This window comes from Lepidothrix coronata, unplaced genomic scaffold (assembly GCF_001604755.1).
Source record: "Lepidothrix coronata isolate B3197 unplaced genomic scaffold, Lepidothrix_coronata-1.0 Scaffold98, whole genome shotgun sequence".
Taxonomy (NCBI): domain Eukaryota; kingdom Metazoa; phylum Chordata; class Aves; order Passeriformes; family Pipridae; genus Lepidothrix; species Lepidothrix coronata.
In genome coordinates, this window is record NW_016690278.1 from 444,956 (window position 1) to 462,429 (window position 17,474).

At 43.2% G+C, this 17,474-nt stretch overlaps 1 protein-coding gene across 2 annotated transcripts in view; it reads left to right on the top strand.

Annotated features, from left to right (window-relative positions):
- LOC108500984 (neuronal acetylcholine receptor subunit alpha-7-like) overlaps positions 1-17,474 on the top strand; it is a 60,803-nt gene that overhangs the window by 6,696 nt on the left and 36,633 nt on the right. For both annotated transcript variants that reach the window (XM_017822445.1, XM_017822446.1), the window contains exon 2: positions 14,887-15,026. In XM_017822445.1, coding sequence (XP_017677934.1) covers positions 14,887-15,026 — 140 coding nt within the window. The remainder of the gene's footprint in view (positions 1-14,886; positions 15,027-17,474) is intronic.

Consider the following 17,474-nt stretch of genomic DNA (forward strand, 5'->3'; position numbering starts at 1 on the left):
AGGAAGATTGGAAGGGAGGGATCAGACCCATTCCTGCTCCTTTCTCTGAACATAGTGCACTCTGAGAGCCAGGGTGCAGACAACCCTGCAAGGAAGTTCTCCGAGAACATGTCGCAGTGACCTCAAGGGCACCTTGGCTCTTTGAGGAGTGCTACCTTCAGATCTGGGCGCAGGCACCTGCTGGGTTTGAATACCTACGGAAGTTAAACATGCACTTTGCTACTACAGACAACCCATGCATTCTAATTACTCTGCTTTTATATACTTTTTCTTTCTTATTTTTTTTAAGTGAGACCACTACAGTGCCCATATGCCACACGGAGCATAGTCAGACCTCTTAATTTCTTTTCTCTTTACAGCTTGGCATCAGGGTCTTACTCTGGCCATGTGGCTTTGGAAAGACCAACAAAGGCAAAGGCAAACTGAGGACAGAGTCCTTCCTCTGCAGTCTGGTGGGAATATAAGTGCTCAGCTGTATGGGACAAATCCACCACATCCAGGGTGCACTGCAAGTGAGCTAACCAGCTTAAAGATGTAAATGATAAAGTAACTCAGCCTGACTCCATGTACCCAGCTGGTGCAAAGCAGCTTTTCTTTGGCTAACTCACAATACAGAGCTGAATTGCTATGCTACGCTCATTTCATGCTTTCTCACAGCTTTGCTGATTTAGATGAGCTCTAGTGATCACATCAGAACAGAACTGGTGATCTCTAAGAGCAAATCCTCACAGATTTCTTGGTTCACTTCCATGCAAGCAGGTGCCATTTCTGCAGCAACAGAAACATTGGCAAGAAAGCCTCAAAAGGCCAGATTCTGCTGCCAAGCTACAATGTCTCTAATGTGTACTAGTTAGACTGATGAGATCTGTGCAGCAGGAAGAAGCAAGGGTGTTACTTAAATACCTATATAAGGAGTCTAAACTTCAGGCGTCAGCTGTGTGGGACTGATGGAACTGCGGTGATTTGTGTTATACAAACTGGTTGACTCCAAATAGATACTGCTGAACAGCTGTGAGAATTCCTGTGCCTTCATAGAGTACAATATAATGCTGTTGATAGTTTAGGTGGTTCATGCACCGGGATCTGCTCACTCTGAATGCTGAGACCATGCTGAGGCCTCGCATGTGCATGGGGTTAGACAGGATGGAATGCACTTGTCATGGCACAAGCATGTTTATAGGTGACACTGCTCTGTGACCAAGAGCACTAGTGCCATTGATTCTGGATCCCTTTCCCCCCATGGCATGGGGAGGCCCAGTTCTAGTTCCATTTCCATCTGAGGAACCATTCCGACGTCTTGAAGGATAGGGAAAGGGAACTCCAGCATAAGGGGTTTCTTCAGGCCCTGAGCCTGGAGGGGAGAGGTGCCCTCCCCTCTCTCCACCCACGTGGTCCCATGGCTGGCCCAGGGACAGCACACCGGAGTGGAGAGGAGGCAAGAGAGCGTTTATTGTTGGGGTGTTACATTTATAGGCTTAGGAGGATTCACAGAGTAACCAATTACAGGTTGCAGGAAGGGGTTAACAACCAATAGGAAGGGGTTAAAAGGGGCCAATGAGAACACCTCAGGATATCTTCTCAGGACATTCTTGCATGGGATAACACTTGTCATGGGGGGTGTTGGGAAGAAGAAGCATGTGTTTGCAAAGAGACCAGAAAAAGCCATTTTGAAACATGTTTAAACAACAGTTTTCCCATATAATGCAGATTCACTGCCACAATTGATATATGTCAATAATTTAAGGGAGGCAGGCAGAGTCCTAGGCAAACCTGTATTTCCTGTGAATTACTGTGTGCTACAGTAGCTTGCTGCACATGCTTGCCTCTTGAGGTTGGCTTTTCAGTTCAGTGAACCAGACTTCATGTTCAGTCACTAATTTTCTCTGTGTGTTCCCTGGCACAGCTCTAAGGGTGATCTATATTGTTGTAGGAACAGCTGCAACTGTGGAGCTGGCCCAAGCTTCTGAGAAGTCGCCAGGCTCCAGGAAAGTTGGAGGTATTTCTATGCACATTTGCTGATAGTGATCTGGGCTAAATCTTGTGGTGTTTACTTCTCTCAAATCTCACTGGGAAAAGTGGGAAGGTCCAGAAAAAGCACCTGAGCCCTGACATCACCAGTACCTGCTATATAACAGTACCTGTTATATGCACCTATTGGTATACCACTCTGCATGTGGGGAGAGGTCTAGAAGCAGATACAGTGCATGAGAAAGTAGCACCCATCTGGTCTTTGGGATGACACCAGGTAGCGCCTTGGGAATCTTCAGCCTTGCTCTAACTCAGAGGGCTTTCTGATGGTCTCAGAGTCAGAGTTTCCATTCCAGGCACAGGATTCATGGCCTGAACACACTTTTTGCTATCTCTGGTTTATTCTCCTAAGACACATGGAGAAGAACATGAGTTAGTGATGGTGGTAGTATGTACAATTTCATTTGTGCGCTACAAGCAAGGAGGGAGATACAAAGTCTCTCCAGCTCTAGGGTGTGATTAAAGTAGATCAAAACCCATTGCGTCACTCTTGACGTGGTTGTTTGAGGATGCCTATTGCCTAGAGATCCTGCACAATCTAATAAATCTGACTGAGACAGGTAGAGACTGGCAGTCAGTATCACCCCAAGGAATGAAAAAGGTAGACAGGAGTTTATTGCTGTTTTAGAACACACTCCTGAGAAAATACCACCTGAAGAAAGAGTTTTGCTTATTAAGTACTTTCCACATTGAGCAAAGCAGCTGATAAGAAGGCTGAGACCAGAACCAGACGATGTGTTTGGAATAAGAGTCTTTCCACTGGGGGCTTGCAATTATGTAGGTAAATTGCAGTGGAAAGAGAACCTCTAGTCAGGCTGAGTACTTACACGTGTCAACAGCAAGGTGCAGGTGCCTCCATCCTGCCTTGCTATGAATTGGTTTTGCTCTGGAGTGCTGAAATAGATGTCTACAAACCTTATCACCATTCAGAAATGGATATTTTCAGCACTCATTGCATTCCAGAATGTTGCAGAAGAAGCCACATTCCTCATTTCTGTCCTTAGTGCAACATAGATTTCAGCAGAAAAATTACTTAGAAGAAAGAGGCAGGCTTTCATTTCACCCTGAGAACTCAAACAGCCTAAAGTCAGTTTGCAGATTGGGCTGACAAGATTGCACACTGTGTTCCCTGAAGCTCAGCTGTGGTTATGTGGAAAAGCCTTTCTGGTCACTTAGTTCTGCACCATGCCAAGAGAGAAAATTAAGTTGTAAATTGGAAAAGATGTGTCTGTGTCAGCTGAGTTGAGGGAGGGTCTTATCTATACAGATTCATGGTCTGGCAGAATAATTTGTCTGGAAGGGACCTCCAGAGGTAGCCCCCTCCAACCCTTCTTCTCAGAGCAGGGGTAGCTCTGTTAGGTTACTATCTGGACAGGCAGTCTGGGAGCTGGTGTCTGCTATAGTTACTATTTGAGAGGAAAAAAAAGGCTCCCCTAGTACGGTGCCAATGCCCTATCATGCAGTTTTATCTTACCAGTGCTGTCCCCATGCACCTTCCAGAAGACCCTGGCTTCTGGATCCTGGTGCCCTTTCTCATGGAAGCTGAAGGCAGCCAAGAGAACTCCGCCTTGCTTTCTCATCTCCAAGCTGACCAAAGGCATATCTCCTTGTCTCAGTGACCATGCTGTGCTCCAGCACCCTGTTGTCTCAGTGGCCTCCACTCAACTCACTCCACAGGGTCAGTATATGTCTTATGCTGCCCTGGAGAGGCTTTATGACACAGATCTAACTGTGTGTCATGCAGTGGGTTTCACTGATGTTCAGCACAGGCTGGCTGTTAAGGAGGGTGCTGCTTAGTGTCCTCATCACCTCTGAGTCAGTAGGTTTGGGGAAATAACAAAAGTAGGAGGTCATATAATGGTGCAGAAAGTACATTTCATAGTTCTTAGCCATCTTGTGCTTTTTTTTGAAGGGTCAAAAAAAGTGGCAGAGCAGGTCATGACAAATGATGGAGTGCTTTCCCTTTAATATCGTGTCATTTTAGAAAGCAACTGAATCAGCAACTGAAATCCAGATTGAGCAGCTGTAACAATGGGAAGAGGAAATCACAAATTAAATAAAAAGTTGTTAGATAGTTTGCAATTGTCACTGCTTCAAGTGGCAAATGGGAAGCAACTTTAAATTGGACCCATTCTTGTTCAGTCTTCACACACAATTCATAAAAGGAAACTGGGCAACTCCAAGAGCTATAAGCAAAAGATTTGCCTTTCTAATATAACCAAATAGCTTTCTAATACAACCAAACAGCTATCTTGCAGCATACTCTCTGCAGTAGTGTTTTGTTCAAGATCTAAGCCTTCTAATGTACTTTGCAAAGATATTAGGGTCACCAGTTTCCATTTACTTTATAATTCAAATTTATGGTACCAGTATCAGCCCAAGCAGTTCACCACTCTGGACATCATCAGATCTACTTATGTGTTGCCTGATGATGTCAAAGAGAGGGCAGGAGGGTAGAGAAAGGATAGATCTAATGGAAACAGGTCTGTGGGTAAGGAGAGAACACATCCTTCTCCAGAGGAAGTCTCTGCCAAATGGGCAAATCATTTTGCCTTTGGGTCAAAATGGTTTAGCAAGCTCAGGAAATGTACACTGGGGAATAGAAGAGGGCAGCGCAGACAGCACATGGTCACTATCTGATTTTCAGGCTAGTTGTGGTCTCCCTCAGAACCAAGCCTCCTGCACCTGCAAACACTGCTACTGTATCACAAGATGACAGTCATGCTCCGTCTGGACTCATGGGACACCAGCTTTGTTTTAACTTTTTTTGGTCTGCACTGACATAATGCAGGAGCATTAGACTGAAGTTACCAAAGCATTAAGTCAACGAAGTAAAAGAAAGACAAAATCATGCTCCCCAGATCATCATTGTCTGGAAGTACCTCATTTTCACTATAGTTAATTTCTGCTCTTAGTCAGGATGAGTGACTCAATCAATGCAGGTTTGCCCGGCAGAGTGCAACAGGAAGAGACAAATGTTTCATGTCCCCACTGATCCCAACAAAACCAGGACCCGAGCCCTACACCTGAGGAAAAGACAATAGCATTTAGCATTCTAAAACCAGATCATGGCTAACCAACACTCAGCTGTCATTGACATCTTATTACTTTTAGAGTTGGGGAAAAAAAAAACCAACAACAAAACATATGTAAACTTTACGATATAGACCATGCTAAGCCACTTTATATGCACATAAGCAAATCTGGGCTGAATCAGACAAAGCATAGCACTTAAAATTTCAAGTGTCCTATGTCAGATCTCCACAAACCTTGTTTGATTGCTCACAAGTCTAATTTGCTCAGAGCCAGTCATTTACTCATCAAGACAGTATTAGAAGCAGCTTTTCTCTTAAACGTGAAATAAATTCAGACTTCCTGCCAAGAATTTTCATGCCCCTATTTACAGTTCCCTTTATCTTTGAAGGCCTCCACCACCAAAGCCTCAGACTTCCTTTCCTTTAAAAACATCTCTTGATAGGAGCCAATTCTGCTGCCAAAACCTCCAAACTGTCACCAGCTGGTTGGCAGCACATAGACAGGCAGAAAGTTTAGTCTGACCTAGTGAAAGCTTATTGATGCTGCTTAAAACAGGGCTAAGTCTTGTCTATGTGTGTCTTACTTAAGTTTTGCTTCCAAAGTGAGAAAATATTTCAGATTTAGAAAAATGTGTCTCCTTATTTCCCAGTTCATGTAGTAAGCACTGAACAATTTAGCAGCCATTCATGGTGCAGTCAAAATTTTCATCAGGCTAACCCTCACCCCTTTCACAGGGCTCTAACACCATGTTTCATGTCATCCAGCTTTTGAGTTTCTGCTATTGTAAAGACAAAGTTGGAACTCCCTTTGCATTCTGGGATCCATGTTCACTTTGGGTGTTTGTGCTTTGCCTTTGCCTTGCGGCCAGTGAAGGCCACGCTTTGTTCATGGGCAACAACTGAGGCTTGAGTGATGAGGGGAAAAAAGGCAGGAAGAGACTTCTCTAGCCTTGTGTATTGCATTCTCGGTGCCTTTGCTGCTTTGCTGTGCAAGTGCAGGTGGCAGACTGGCAAGGCAAAAGTTCATTGTTCGGGAAACTAGCCGACTCTGGGGTCATAACCAGCTGATGAGCACTGCAGAAGGAAAAAGGGAAAGAATCGCTGCAACATCTTTGAGCACACTGGGAGGTTCATTTTCACGATATTACTGTCTGTATAATGCCCACTCCAGCCTGTCTTCTGCATTGCCCAGAGAAGTTAAACAATATTACCACCATTAACATTACAGCACAGTGAGACAATGGTTCAGAGGCCAGATTCCCCCCTCACCTTCGAACTATAAAAAAAGAACAAGCTCTTTTCACCTGGTAAAGGCATGGCTTTGGCTAAGGAAAAGCTCTTGGAATCTTTGCAACACTTCATGTCTTGAGGCAAAATGACTTCTCTCCCTCTTCCTGTGAAGTTAATGTATCTGAGTATATAAACTGGTGGGAACTGACCAGAAGGAGCCGATTGCTGCTTGGGGATGGGCTGGGAACTGATCAGTGGGTGGTGAGCAATTCTACTGTGCGTCACTTCTCTTTCTTGTGTTTTATTTCTCTCTCTTTTTGCTGTCTCCATTTTCATTATTATTATTAATATTTTTCATTATTGTTATTATTACAATTTTTCTCTAATTCTCCTCTCCATCCCACTGGGGAAAGGAAGGCTGTGAGCAAGCAGCTGCATGGTGCTAAGTTGCAGTCTGAGGTTAAACCACGATGTCATTGCAGGCTCTATCACTGCTATTGTCTGCACTGCATTTAGGCAAAAAGGACTCTTCCTACCTGTCGTCTTCTCAACATTAGTCAGACTTGCCTATCTGTTTCCACTGAAAACATCATTGCATCTGTCAGTTCACTTATGACTTTTCCAGATCTGAGCTCTGCATGTGTGTAGAGTGGGTTTTTGATGGGGAGGTGCAGATTGACTTAACCCTTTCAGAGCCATCTATGAATGCTTTGCATATTGCCATAGCTGCCTCATTGATGGCAATGAGTTGATGGAGTTTGTAGTGCTTTCTCAAGATGCTCTGTGAGACAGTGGGAGCAGGGAGTCCAGAAGCCCGCTCCAGTAAACTGATGACCATATCACTGGTATCTCACTTTTGTCATACGGTTCTTTCGTATGTCATAATTCCTTTGGCTTCCGCTACTACACCTCTCCACAAATACCAGGATAGCTGACAAGAGTCACCTTCAGACAGCATTCTGCAAGGCAAGTCCCTCTCTTCATCACTGCTCCAACTTCTTCCTCCTGTGTTCCCTCTTCATCTAGTGATGTAGTAATTACAGTTATATTGCACAGAGTTAATGTAAACTACCATTACACTAAAACCACTTTTTTTTTTTACTTTTCTGGCTGTAGCCAGTTATGTTTCTGACCTGAGTAATGAGGCAGTTTAGATAACTATAATACATTGGAGAGGTATCCCACTGTTAATACCTTAATGTGTGTCTCTCCACCTTAGACACATATCTCAGCCTTTAAAACATCTACACCAAGCCAGTAGGACCAAAAATATAATCCCATCTTTCGTTATATAGTGGCCTATATTCTCTTTTTAATATATTGTCATGTAGCTGGAATCTTTGAGATGAAACCTTTCCTAGCACACCTTTTTAATACCCATCACTGCTGGGAGCTCTTTATCTGCTATGAAAGAACAGAAATGACCAGTTTCAGGAATATTAGGTCCTTTTTGCCTAGGAAATCATGTCATTTCTCACATTCCTCTGGGTATCTAATAAGTTTTGTGTTGAAGAGGCAGAAACAATCTGCATAGCGAGAAATAAAGATTAGAGTCAAAGATTACCCAGAAGGGAAGTAGATTAAAAAGAGGTTTTAAATGAAAGAGATATTCAAATACACAACACGCAAACACACACAGACACACACAGACACATACACACAGAGTGGAGGTAGCTGATGTGATTCCATTGTTTCTTCTGTGAGTAGTCTTCCCCGAAGGCGTGATGGCATGCATTTTAAATCAAAGGGCATTGAAAGGAATAATGCATTTGCAGCCACAGATAAAAGTAACAATGCTGCACATAAGAACAAAAGCAGATGGGACTCATCTGTGTCTCTGGGGATTAAATGACATGTGGCAGTGACATGCTTTACATTCTCAAAAATCTGCAAAATATTCAAAATAAGGTGTTTTTTATAGCTACCAAATCATTAGAACATGCCACATTTTGTATGTGCTGTTGCCTTTGCAATTCTTTATACCAAGGAAGTTGTCTATGAAATAACCTGCTTTTTTTCTGATACTACTTCTGTTACTTCCCCCATAATTCATAAGTGCATATGGTGTGTGAGCGTATGTCTTCCCATGATCATTCTATTTGGATCCTGAAAGCAATAGCTAAAAATCCCTGTAAAAGTACAGTGACAAACTAAAAAGAAAATAAATAATAGAAGAGGAGCTGTGGCAGAGAAGTCTGAAGGTTGCTAGGAAAATAATCGGAAGTTCTAGGATTTAGATCTTTGATACCCATAAGTTTTAATGGATTTTTTCTCTGTAAGTATTCCAATTATAACAGAATTATATACAATCATTACCTAACAAAATATAACAATACCTCACAGTATAATGACACTGTTATTTTTTTAAAAAGGCCAGAACTTAACTCAATTTCCTTTAGGAAACTGTAAAACAAACAAATAAACAAAAACAAAGGGAAAGTTTCAAAGTAAAAGTGCAGAGAGAAAAAAGTTACGTAGATGCAGTGAAATACCACCAGAAGGTACAAGGGGAGTGAATAAATGCCACAACCACAGTATTACTGCAGTTTAAACCTTTTATGAAGTATTGGGGGACAAAATATTTAAAAGTAACAATGTGATGGTGTCATGATTTGAGAGCCTCAAAATCCAGTTCTCGAGTCCAAGCCCCCCTCCCACATCTCAACTCAGTGTGAGATGGGCTTTCCAGACACCACACAAGACTCAAAATGGGGGGAAAGGATTATATTACAATGACTGTACAAATAAATACACACACAATCTCAACTATCTCTACCATGATAAAGCAGTATTTACAATGGATCAAATATCTTCTTCCTCCAAATAAAAGTCTAGGAGGGAAGAAGGAAGAGATCCTTTCCACTCTCAGAGCAGCAGTCTCTCTAGGGTAGCAGTCTATCTCTCTATCTCCAGCTGTAGCTGGATCACTTTTCATTACACACGAGGGGGATTTCCAAGCCCCTCTCGGCCCTTTGACTCCAGGCGAGGGTCTTTCTCTTCCGTGGGCTGTGTTCACCGGGACAAAGGTCGCTTCACCACGTCATATCACAAAGTGCAGGGGGCCTCGTGACGGTCCCTATCTTCAGGGGATTCAAATTCCCTTACAGAGCTTCTGTGCTCTGATCTCAGACTGCTAGCTTAGCCTGGCAGCAGCGGGGAGTGAAGCCCTCCTCTGCATTCCTTTGGCCATCCCGGTCCAGCTCTGGGATGGAGAGGAGCTTCTCAGCTCCTCTCTGCAGTGCTGTAGCACTCCAAGACTCTTCTCAAGTAAGAGTCCATCATTCTCCTCCTCTCTAGGAGTTCTTACCCAAACTCTCTCTCTCTCTTCAGACAACTCTGTGTCTCTCTGATTAGCTGTGTACTTGGTTTGCTGCTTCTTCAGTTCTTATCTCTTGGCTCTCCACCACTGTTCTCCGTACGCTGCTCCTGCTGCTGCTCACGGTGGAGAAAAACTCCCAGCTTCTCAGCTACAGATACTTAGCCCAGACTAGCACTGTTCCAAGTCCCTGTAGCCCCCCAACCAGGACTGGGTGGGGGCCAGAGCCCCCACTGGGGCTCCGGGCCCCTTTCTCATGGCTTAGAACCTGGCCACCTCTCCCACAACAACTACAGCAACAACTCTTCTTTTCCGGTCTGGGTGATATGTTTATATTTTGCAGAAGTGCTCATTGGCTCAACCTCAAGGGTCACCACTCCCTGGGGGGTTACCACTTTATAACTTCAGGGGGAAAACATTTTTTCCCCCACCACAGATTGCCAAGGAGTATTCTGTGATTGTAACTTACTACGTTCTGCAAAAGGATTGTATATGAAAATTATTCTAGAACTGTTTTTGAGAAGGGAAGAAAAAAACAGAGACAATTTCTAATTCAGAGACATGTTGGCATGCATATATATAAATATAAACTGATACAGGAAGAATATGATATTTCACCTGAAAACCACAAGTCCTTTAAGTGACGATAGTCTTGTATGAATAAAATAACGACTTATGTGTAAGGCTCAGGTCTCTGCCAAAAGACATGAGCAACAACTAGGAAACAACTAGCAGCTGCCCACCACAAAATAGTTGGAAGATTATGAAAAGCGTACCAGGGAACAGTATGAAACAGAGGTGGAATGATTGATTAAGAGAGGTACCGTTGCTCAAAATCTAATGAAAATCCATGTTATTCCACCTGTCCTCTTGTTAATATTTCATTATTTATTCTTAACTGTGCACAGCGAGCCAGAATGTGTCCGGCACCAGGGATTCTCAGTCAGGGAGCTGACCACTTTTTGATCTGGCCTGGGGAACTGGAAGGGCTGGACTCTTGCCTCATAGCTCAGGGACCTTGGCATGCAAAGCAAAGCAGGAACATCGACCAGCTACGACCAGGCATGACAGCAGAGCTCCTAAGAAAGGAGGGAGCATCTGTGCTTCCTGGGGATGCCATATGGGTAATCTGGCCAGAGCCTAGCTGCAGGTTCCCTTGCTGTACAATTCTAAGCAATTGTGTTCTGGAAAGAAGGATGAAATGCAACTATAGCATGTATTCCCAAAAGACTGGTAACAGTTTATAGGTCATGTCATTCAAACAGTGGGCTTCTTACATACTTCTTTGCACATGCAGAAGCACGGGAGCGAATTCAGAAAGGTGTTTAAAAGTTTAATGTGCTCCATGAATAACTGTTTCCCATAGAGCTCTTCACAGAACCATCAGGGACTTGGTTGCCTTGTGCCTCCCAGTTGTCTGCAAACTCCAGGAGCAGTTTAGGGAGCCATTTCAGGTTATTTAGAGAACAAATCTTGAGACACAATCCAGTCCTTTGTCTAGTAATTCCATGTCTTTTTTGTACTGATGAGCCCAGCACTGGGCCCAGCACTCCAGGTGTTTCTCCCTGGTGCTGAGTAGAGAGAAAGGATCACCTCTCTTTACTTGCTTGTGTGGATTTTCCTGTTGCAATTCAGGATGCTGATGACCTTTGCTACAAGGGTGCATTGCTGGCTTATGGTCAACTTGGTATCTATAAGGTTCCTCAGGGCTTTTCTGCTAACCTGCTCGGTAGCCACTGAGCCCCAGCCTATTCTGGTACCTGGGGTTACTCCTCCTCAGGTGCAGGAGTTTACACTTTATTTCATTGATATTTGTGAGGTTTCTGTCAGCCATTTCTCCAGTTTTTTAAGATCCTTCTGAGTGGCAGCAAAACAATGTGCTGCATCAGCCACTCCTTCCAGTTTTGTGCTATCTGAAAACTAGCTGAGGGTGCACTCTGTCCCTTTATTCATAACGATGTTAAATAGCATAGGCCCCAATATCCACCCCTGGAGTACTCTACCACTGGCTGGCCTTCAGCTGAACTTTGTGCTGCTGCCTACAACCCTCTAACCCAGTTCAGCCACTTTTCTATCGTCCTCACTGCTCACTCATTGAACCTGTAAGGCACAGACAAACGTCTATGAGGATTTTTCAGAGACGGTGTCAAAAGTCTTTCTAAACTTGAGGTAAGCATCATACACTGCTTTTGCCTCATGTTTTAATGAGATTTTATGTTTTCCTACTGCGTCAAAGGTATTTCAGAAACAGGGGGACACTGTCTGAGGCAGTGGGACATAAAGGCTCTCTGTTGCTCAAAGATCCCTTATCTAGAAAGCATCATGCCCTTTGCCAGTTACTTTTACTTCCCAGTAGCACACATAGGCAAGTAAGTCTGGCATTGGTTTTGGGAGACTAACTTGACAACCTTGAACATTGGCATCCATCTTCTAGCCTTAAAACAGTGCCACTGCTTATGGTTAAATTTCTGTGACTAAGGGGTAGTCAGTGGTAAAGCTTATTCTACCACTATTCCTGAGAGATTCAGACTTCCCCATCACCAGCAAACACTCCATTTAGCACACAGAGATGTTGTGTCACAATGCATTAGCACAAGCATTATAGGGGAAAAAAAAAGCAGAAATCTCTCTGGAGTATGAAACACTAAGTATTTGAAGATTGCAATTTAAAGAAAAAGTCTATGAACATACAAGTCAGAATAGACATCCACCTCGGTTCCTTCTCCAGAGCAGCTGTAGCACAGAGATGGCAGTTATTACACAAGCCAGGTCTTTGTGGTACCAACAGCTGCTGTGGCTATTTGCCAGGACACCCCAAGGCTCCATTGCTTCTGAATCTATGTCATTTTGAAAGCAAAACCATACAGCACACTAATATGTGGTCACCAATGCCACTTCAGCAGGCTTAGGATAGATCAGCTAAGACAATGTTAACAATTCTGCATACAAGAGATTTAGAAGTATTAGGATCACGTTACAGAGGGGAGAGTTGAAGAAAGGATGGAAAACCAGATTCAGTTCTGGGCTACTTTGCCTCACCAAGTATAACAGGAAAAGGGGTGACTGAAGCACACAGTGCAAAGACAGCTTTCCAAAACATACAGCAAAGGGTTATGCACAGATTTCTCCAAGTCAGACCTCCCTTGGGAGGCTGCTTCAATGCACCATGACAGCGACAGTATCAGGGCACTCTAGCAGCCCAGTTGAGTCCAGAGACTGGTGAAGGGCACTTTTCCCTTGTAGAAGCTGAGACAGCCAGTTTAAAAGGAAGGTTAAAGGCACATATTATGTAAGTACTGAAGATGAGAGCAATAGTTCAGGAAGACATTTCTTCCCTAAAGCACAGGAACATGGCTGGATATGTGAGTGAAAGGACATCAAATTTGCTCCAAACACAGAGCCTCTTTTCCAAGAACCATGTGCAGAGATTTTCATGGGTTTCCTTTCCACAGACGGCTCTTACAGTGGAGTCCAGGCCTGCTGAGGAAAGTATTAAGGCAATAACAGAGTAATTAAGTCACTATTTAAGTAAGGAGGGAAGCTTACTTAAGGTGCTGAAGGAGAGATACTGTGCCCAGAGCTTGTCTTTGCCATTGGTGAAAACATAGCATACAATACTGATGTGCCAGCAAGGGCTCTTGAGACAGTGCTTACAGCATCTGCTCCTCTGGATGCCCATGATCATGTAGTAAATTACAAAAGAGGAGAGAGGGCTCAGGAAGTTGATGTGTTGGTGTATCTTACCAAAGTAAACAAAAATCCTCTTCTTCCTTGTTTACTGAGCATTGCCACAAGGCTTCCTTGAGTATCAGGAAAACTGAAGAGAACACAAGTTAAACAGACTTATGAAGTGTTTTTAAATTGAATTTATTACTAGCTTTAAAAGACATGACTGCTGTGTTGGAGGGCAGCTTGTTTCAGTCTTGCAAGGTTTGGTGAGCACAGTAAGAGTTTGGGAAAGGCAGAACTGGTTGTTATGAGGTTTTTGCGTCATCAAGAAGATAATCATCATAACCTCTGTTAGAGAAGTTATGTTCTCAATGTGCAGAGCTTTGCTCAAGAGTTGAAAAAAGTCACACAAAGAGACCGGGAGCTGCAGTGGACAAAAAATGCTTCAGTCCAAAGTAATAATGATTTAGAATTAAGATTCTCTGTCAGAGATTGAATCTGTATAGTTCAGGGAAGTATTCATGCTGACAGGACTGGTTTGACTGCAGGAAACCTGCAGTCCATGACCCTCATTCTGCTATGTGCAGCTCCTAGGTAGAGCTCAGGCTGCTACTAACCATAGCACCAACACCTACACAGTTCTGGGGGAACCAGGGTCCTGAGCAGCGTGTTGCAGCAAACTGCTTGCCTTCCTAAGGGAAGACATCCAAACCTTCACCATCTACGGCTGTTGTGGAAGGAAACCTGGTCATGCAGGCTAGATGGGTGCTCTCCACATCCACTCTGGAACAAGAGTTCCAGTTGGGGAACAAGAGCATCTTGGAATTTAAGCATAGACTGCAATTCTGCTAGTCTTTAACATGCTCAGTTGTTTGTATGACGGCTTCTGTGTTGAGTATGTTCACAGTGGAAACTGAGTTAAGCGTGTAGTACCAGAAATTCAGTGTCACTGTACACAGCCATCAAATACTCTAGCCTTCATACCCCCACCCCCTTAGATGTTAACAAAGTGTGCTGCCATCAGAAGGAAAATAGCCAAGGGAAAGACTGATTTCCAAAGCCTGGAAAGACTGCTACACAGAACTGAAAGGGGTTTGAAGGAGGGTTGTTACTGTTTCTTGAGCATCAAAAAAGGCCTGATACATCAGCTCCAAAAAATAAGAATACCTGTTACACCTGCTGGGTAAATGCACAGTATGTCTAAGTAATATCAGTGCTGGCTTACACTGGCTTCTTATTTCTCTAGGAAATAAGAACAAGCAAATAAAAGCAAAATATTATCTAGTGGTTTTGGAGCCACGATTTTACTGACCATCAGCAGGAGGGATTCCAAGGAAAGGATATATTCACTCACTGCCCTAAATTTTGTTCAGTAGTTTCTGAATGTTAGTGAGAAGTTAGAGTGTTAGTAGTTAATTTTTTTAAGAGTTCATCATTCACATATGCAGCAAAGCATATGTCACATCCATGTGCAGAATTCAGGGCATATTTTTAGGAACTGCTTTCAAATTACAAGGCTATTAAGAGAGGTTTTTTCAAAAAACCAGACAAACCATTGTGACAGTGTGACCAGCCTCAATGACAGAAACCTTCTTTGTTTTCCTCTAGTCTCTCATCAGGGTGAAGGCCAGAGACGCTTGTACAGAGAACTGCTGAGGAACTACAATCGCCTGGAACGACCAGTAGTGAACGACTCCCAGCCCCTGGTAGTTGAGCTCCAGCTTTCTTTGCTGCAGATAATTGACGTGGTAAGTTACCTGCTGTCCTCTTCTCTTTGGCACCCATTCAGCATAACAAATCTGATCTCTCATCTAGGAGACATGCTTTTCCTCTTAATCAGGCTATCAGAGATGAAAGCAGTCTGTCTAGGGCTAAGCATCCTCCTTACAGGAGAACATGCTTTGACACTTTGGAGGAGTGAATATCCTCCTAAAAGCACAGCCATCTCTGACACAATGTGAGCTGCAAGGAGATTAATTATGTATTTTTTTTAAACAGAAAAAAGAATTCAATCAATTAGAAGCCATGTGTTACTACAAATTATTAATGATACATTCTTCTCAGAGCTATGTGGTTTGTGATAACTCAAGACCATGTGCAGCATTCAAAGCTACCATCACTGCACTTACACTTTTTCATTAGAAATTATAATGGCATTGGCCTTTTCTCCCATCATATTTTTACCATGCACTGCAGTTGAAAGAGTCTGCCTGAGATGAGCTTAGAAATACATAAAAGCAAAACCTGGAGGCACAGACCTCTAATTGTCTTGACTGCAACATGCTTTTATAGAATTGGAGATTTGACCCATGGAAAATTTTAACACAATAATCCAAATCCTTTTTTTCATCATGAGGAGGATTCTCTGTGATAAACCATGATATATATAGACAGGATTTCTTTCATCTACATGGTAAAAACAAGACAGGAGAAAAATTTGACCACCTTCCCCCCGTCAACACAGCAAACAGGTAAACACACATGTGCACCTTTCTTCATCCTACCTTTTCCATAAATCATATTATGGGCTGGTTTCTGATACACTGTCACTGTCATGCAGGGAATGACAAATAGAGAGAGAGAGAGAGAGGCGGAAACATTTGTGCAGTTGCAAAGTAATTTGACAGAGACCTCAAATGCTCAAAGCTTTTAAATCTCTCACAATCTTTCTGAAAATGTGTAGTACACCACGTGCTCTCCCTGTAGAGGTAAGCAGGATCCTGAAAGTGTGATCCCTCAGCTCATGCCATACAAGTGGCATGTCCAGTCAGTTGTGATGTTCCTGCAAGCAGGCAGCAGCCACTCAGACAGGCTAAGCAGCTTTCTGTTTTGAAATGTTACCAACTTCATTGAACTGGAAGGAGATCAATATTCTCAAAGTCCTCTACACAAATGAAAGAGCAGAGATTTCCTGCAGCTAATTTCAAATAAATTTCAGGAAGCAATTCTGGTTTTAGCTGAGGTGTCTCAGCTCCAAAGATCTTGCTTCAGCCCTTCTTTTTCTGATGGTATTTTCTTTCAGCATTTTGAAGGTTGGGGGTGATAAAGGGGACTCTCTAGCCTTATGGCTGTGACTGTACAATTCAAAGTCAGTCAGTCATGAGGAGTTATATAAAAGCATTTTTCATTTGGGTTTCATTTTTACATATGAATGTGAAATTCAGGAAATTGGCATTTTTAAAGTACTTTATCTACATTATATCAATTTCCATTACAAAAAATTTAGTTCCAGTCTTCTCTTTTGATTGTCCACAATAGAAAAGTAGTATTCTAAATGTTCATTCCTATCAGAAAAAAAGCTTTTCTTCCTTACATCTCTGCACACAGTACAGAAACTAGATGTTAATCAGTTCAGAGAATTAATGGCCTGTCCTAGGCTCATGGTCTTGCAAACTGCACTCATGGTGTTTTAAAAAACATCCAGAGTCACCTGAAGTATTAATCTTGGATAATGTAAAAAGGTTCTTGTCTCCTCTGTGAAGACACAGAAAATCACTTGGCAGTGGAGTCCCTGTAGTAAAAAGGTGCCATCAACAAATGCCTAAACCAGCCAGCCTGAAAATGCACAAAATACTGATCCCATGGGTTCCTACATCAGGAATCAATGCAGGAATATGCCAGCAACAAGCACTGTACTTGTGAGCCTCCATTGCTGGCTGGACAGATTGCAGCATGTGTGTGCCCCAGCTGCTAAGGTAAATGTCTGTTCAAAAGGAGACTCGTTATAGCCACAGTGATGTAAAGAGCAGCAGGCAAGCTACAGAGGAGAGGTAATCTCTATTAGCTGTGACACCATAAAGCAAACCAAGTGGAAAACTCACTGTTCGCTCAGATGGTGGGGAGGGGGTGAGTAAACTCTGTCTCCTCAGCTGCCCTGTCTGGCACCAGACAAAGCAGCTGGTGCACAGTTCTTCACTCGGGGGAACAGGAACAGGACACAGGAATGGGATAAACAGCATCACAGCCTTGGCAAAGGTCTATGCACTAACAAAGTGAAAAGCTACACTTTCTGAGGACTTGTGTGTCTCTTAAAACAGTAGGGTGTTAGGCAAGGTCCCAGGCTGAGTGCACTTCATACGCCATGGTCACTGGGGAGCAAACAAGCGCTCCACAGTCAGGGGAGTGCGGTGTGCCAAGAAATACTACAGTATTGTTAGACTCACTGAGATGCTTTGCAAGTAGTCACTGCTATGGGC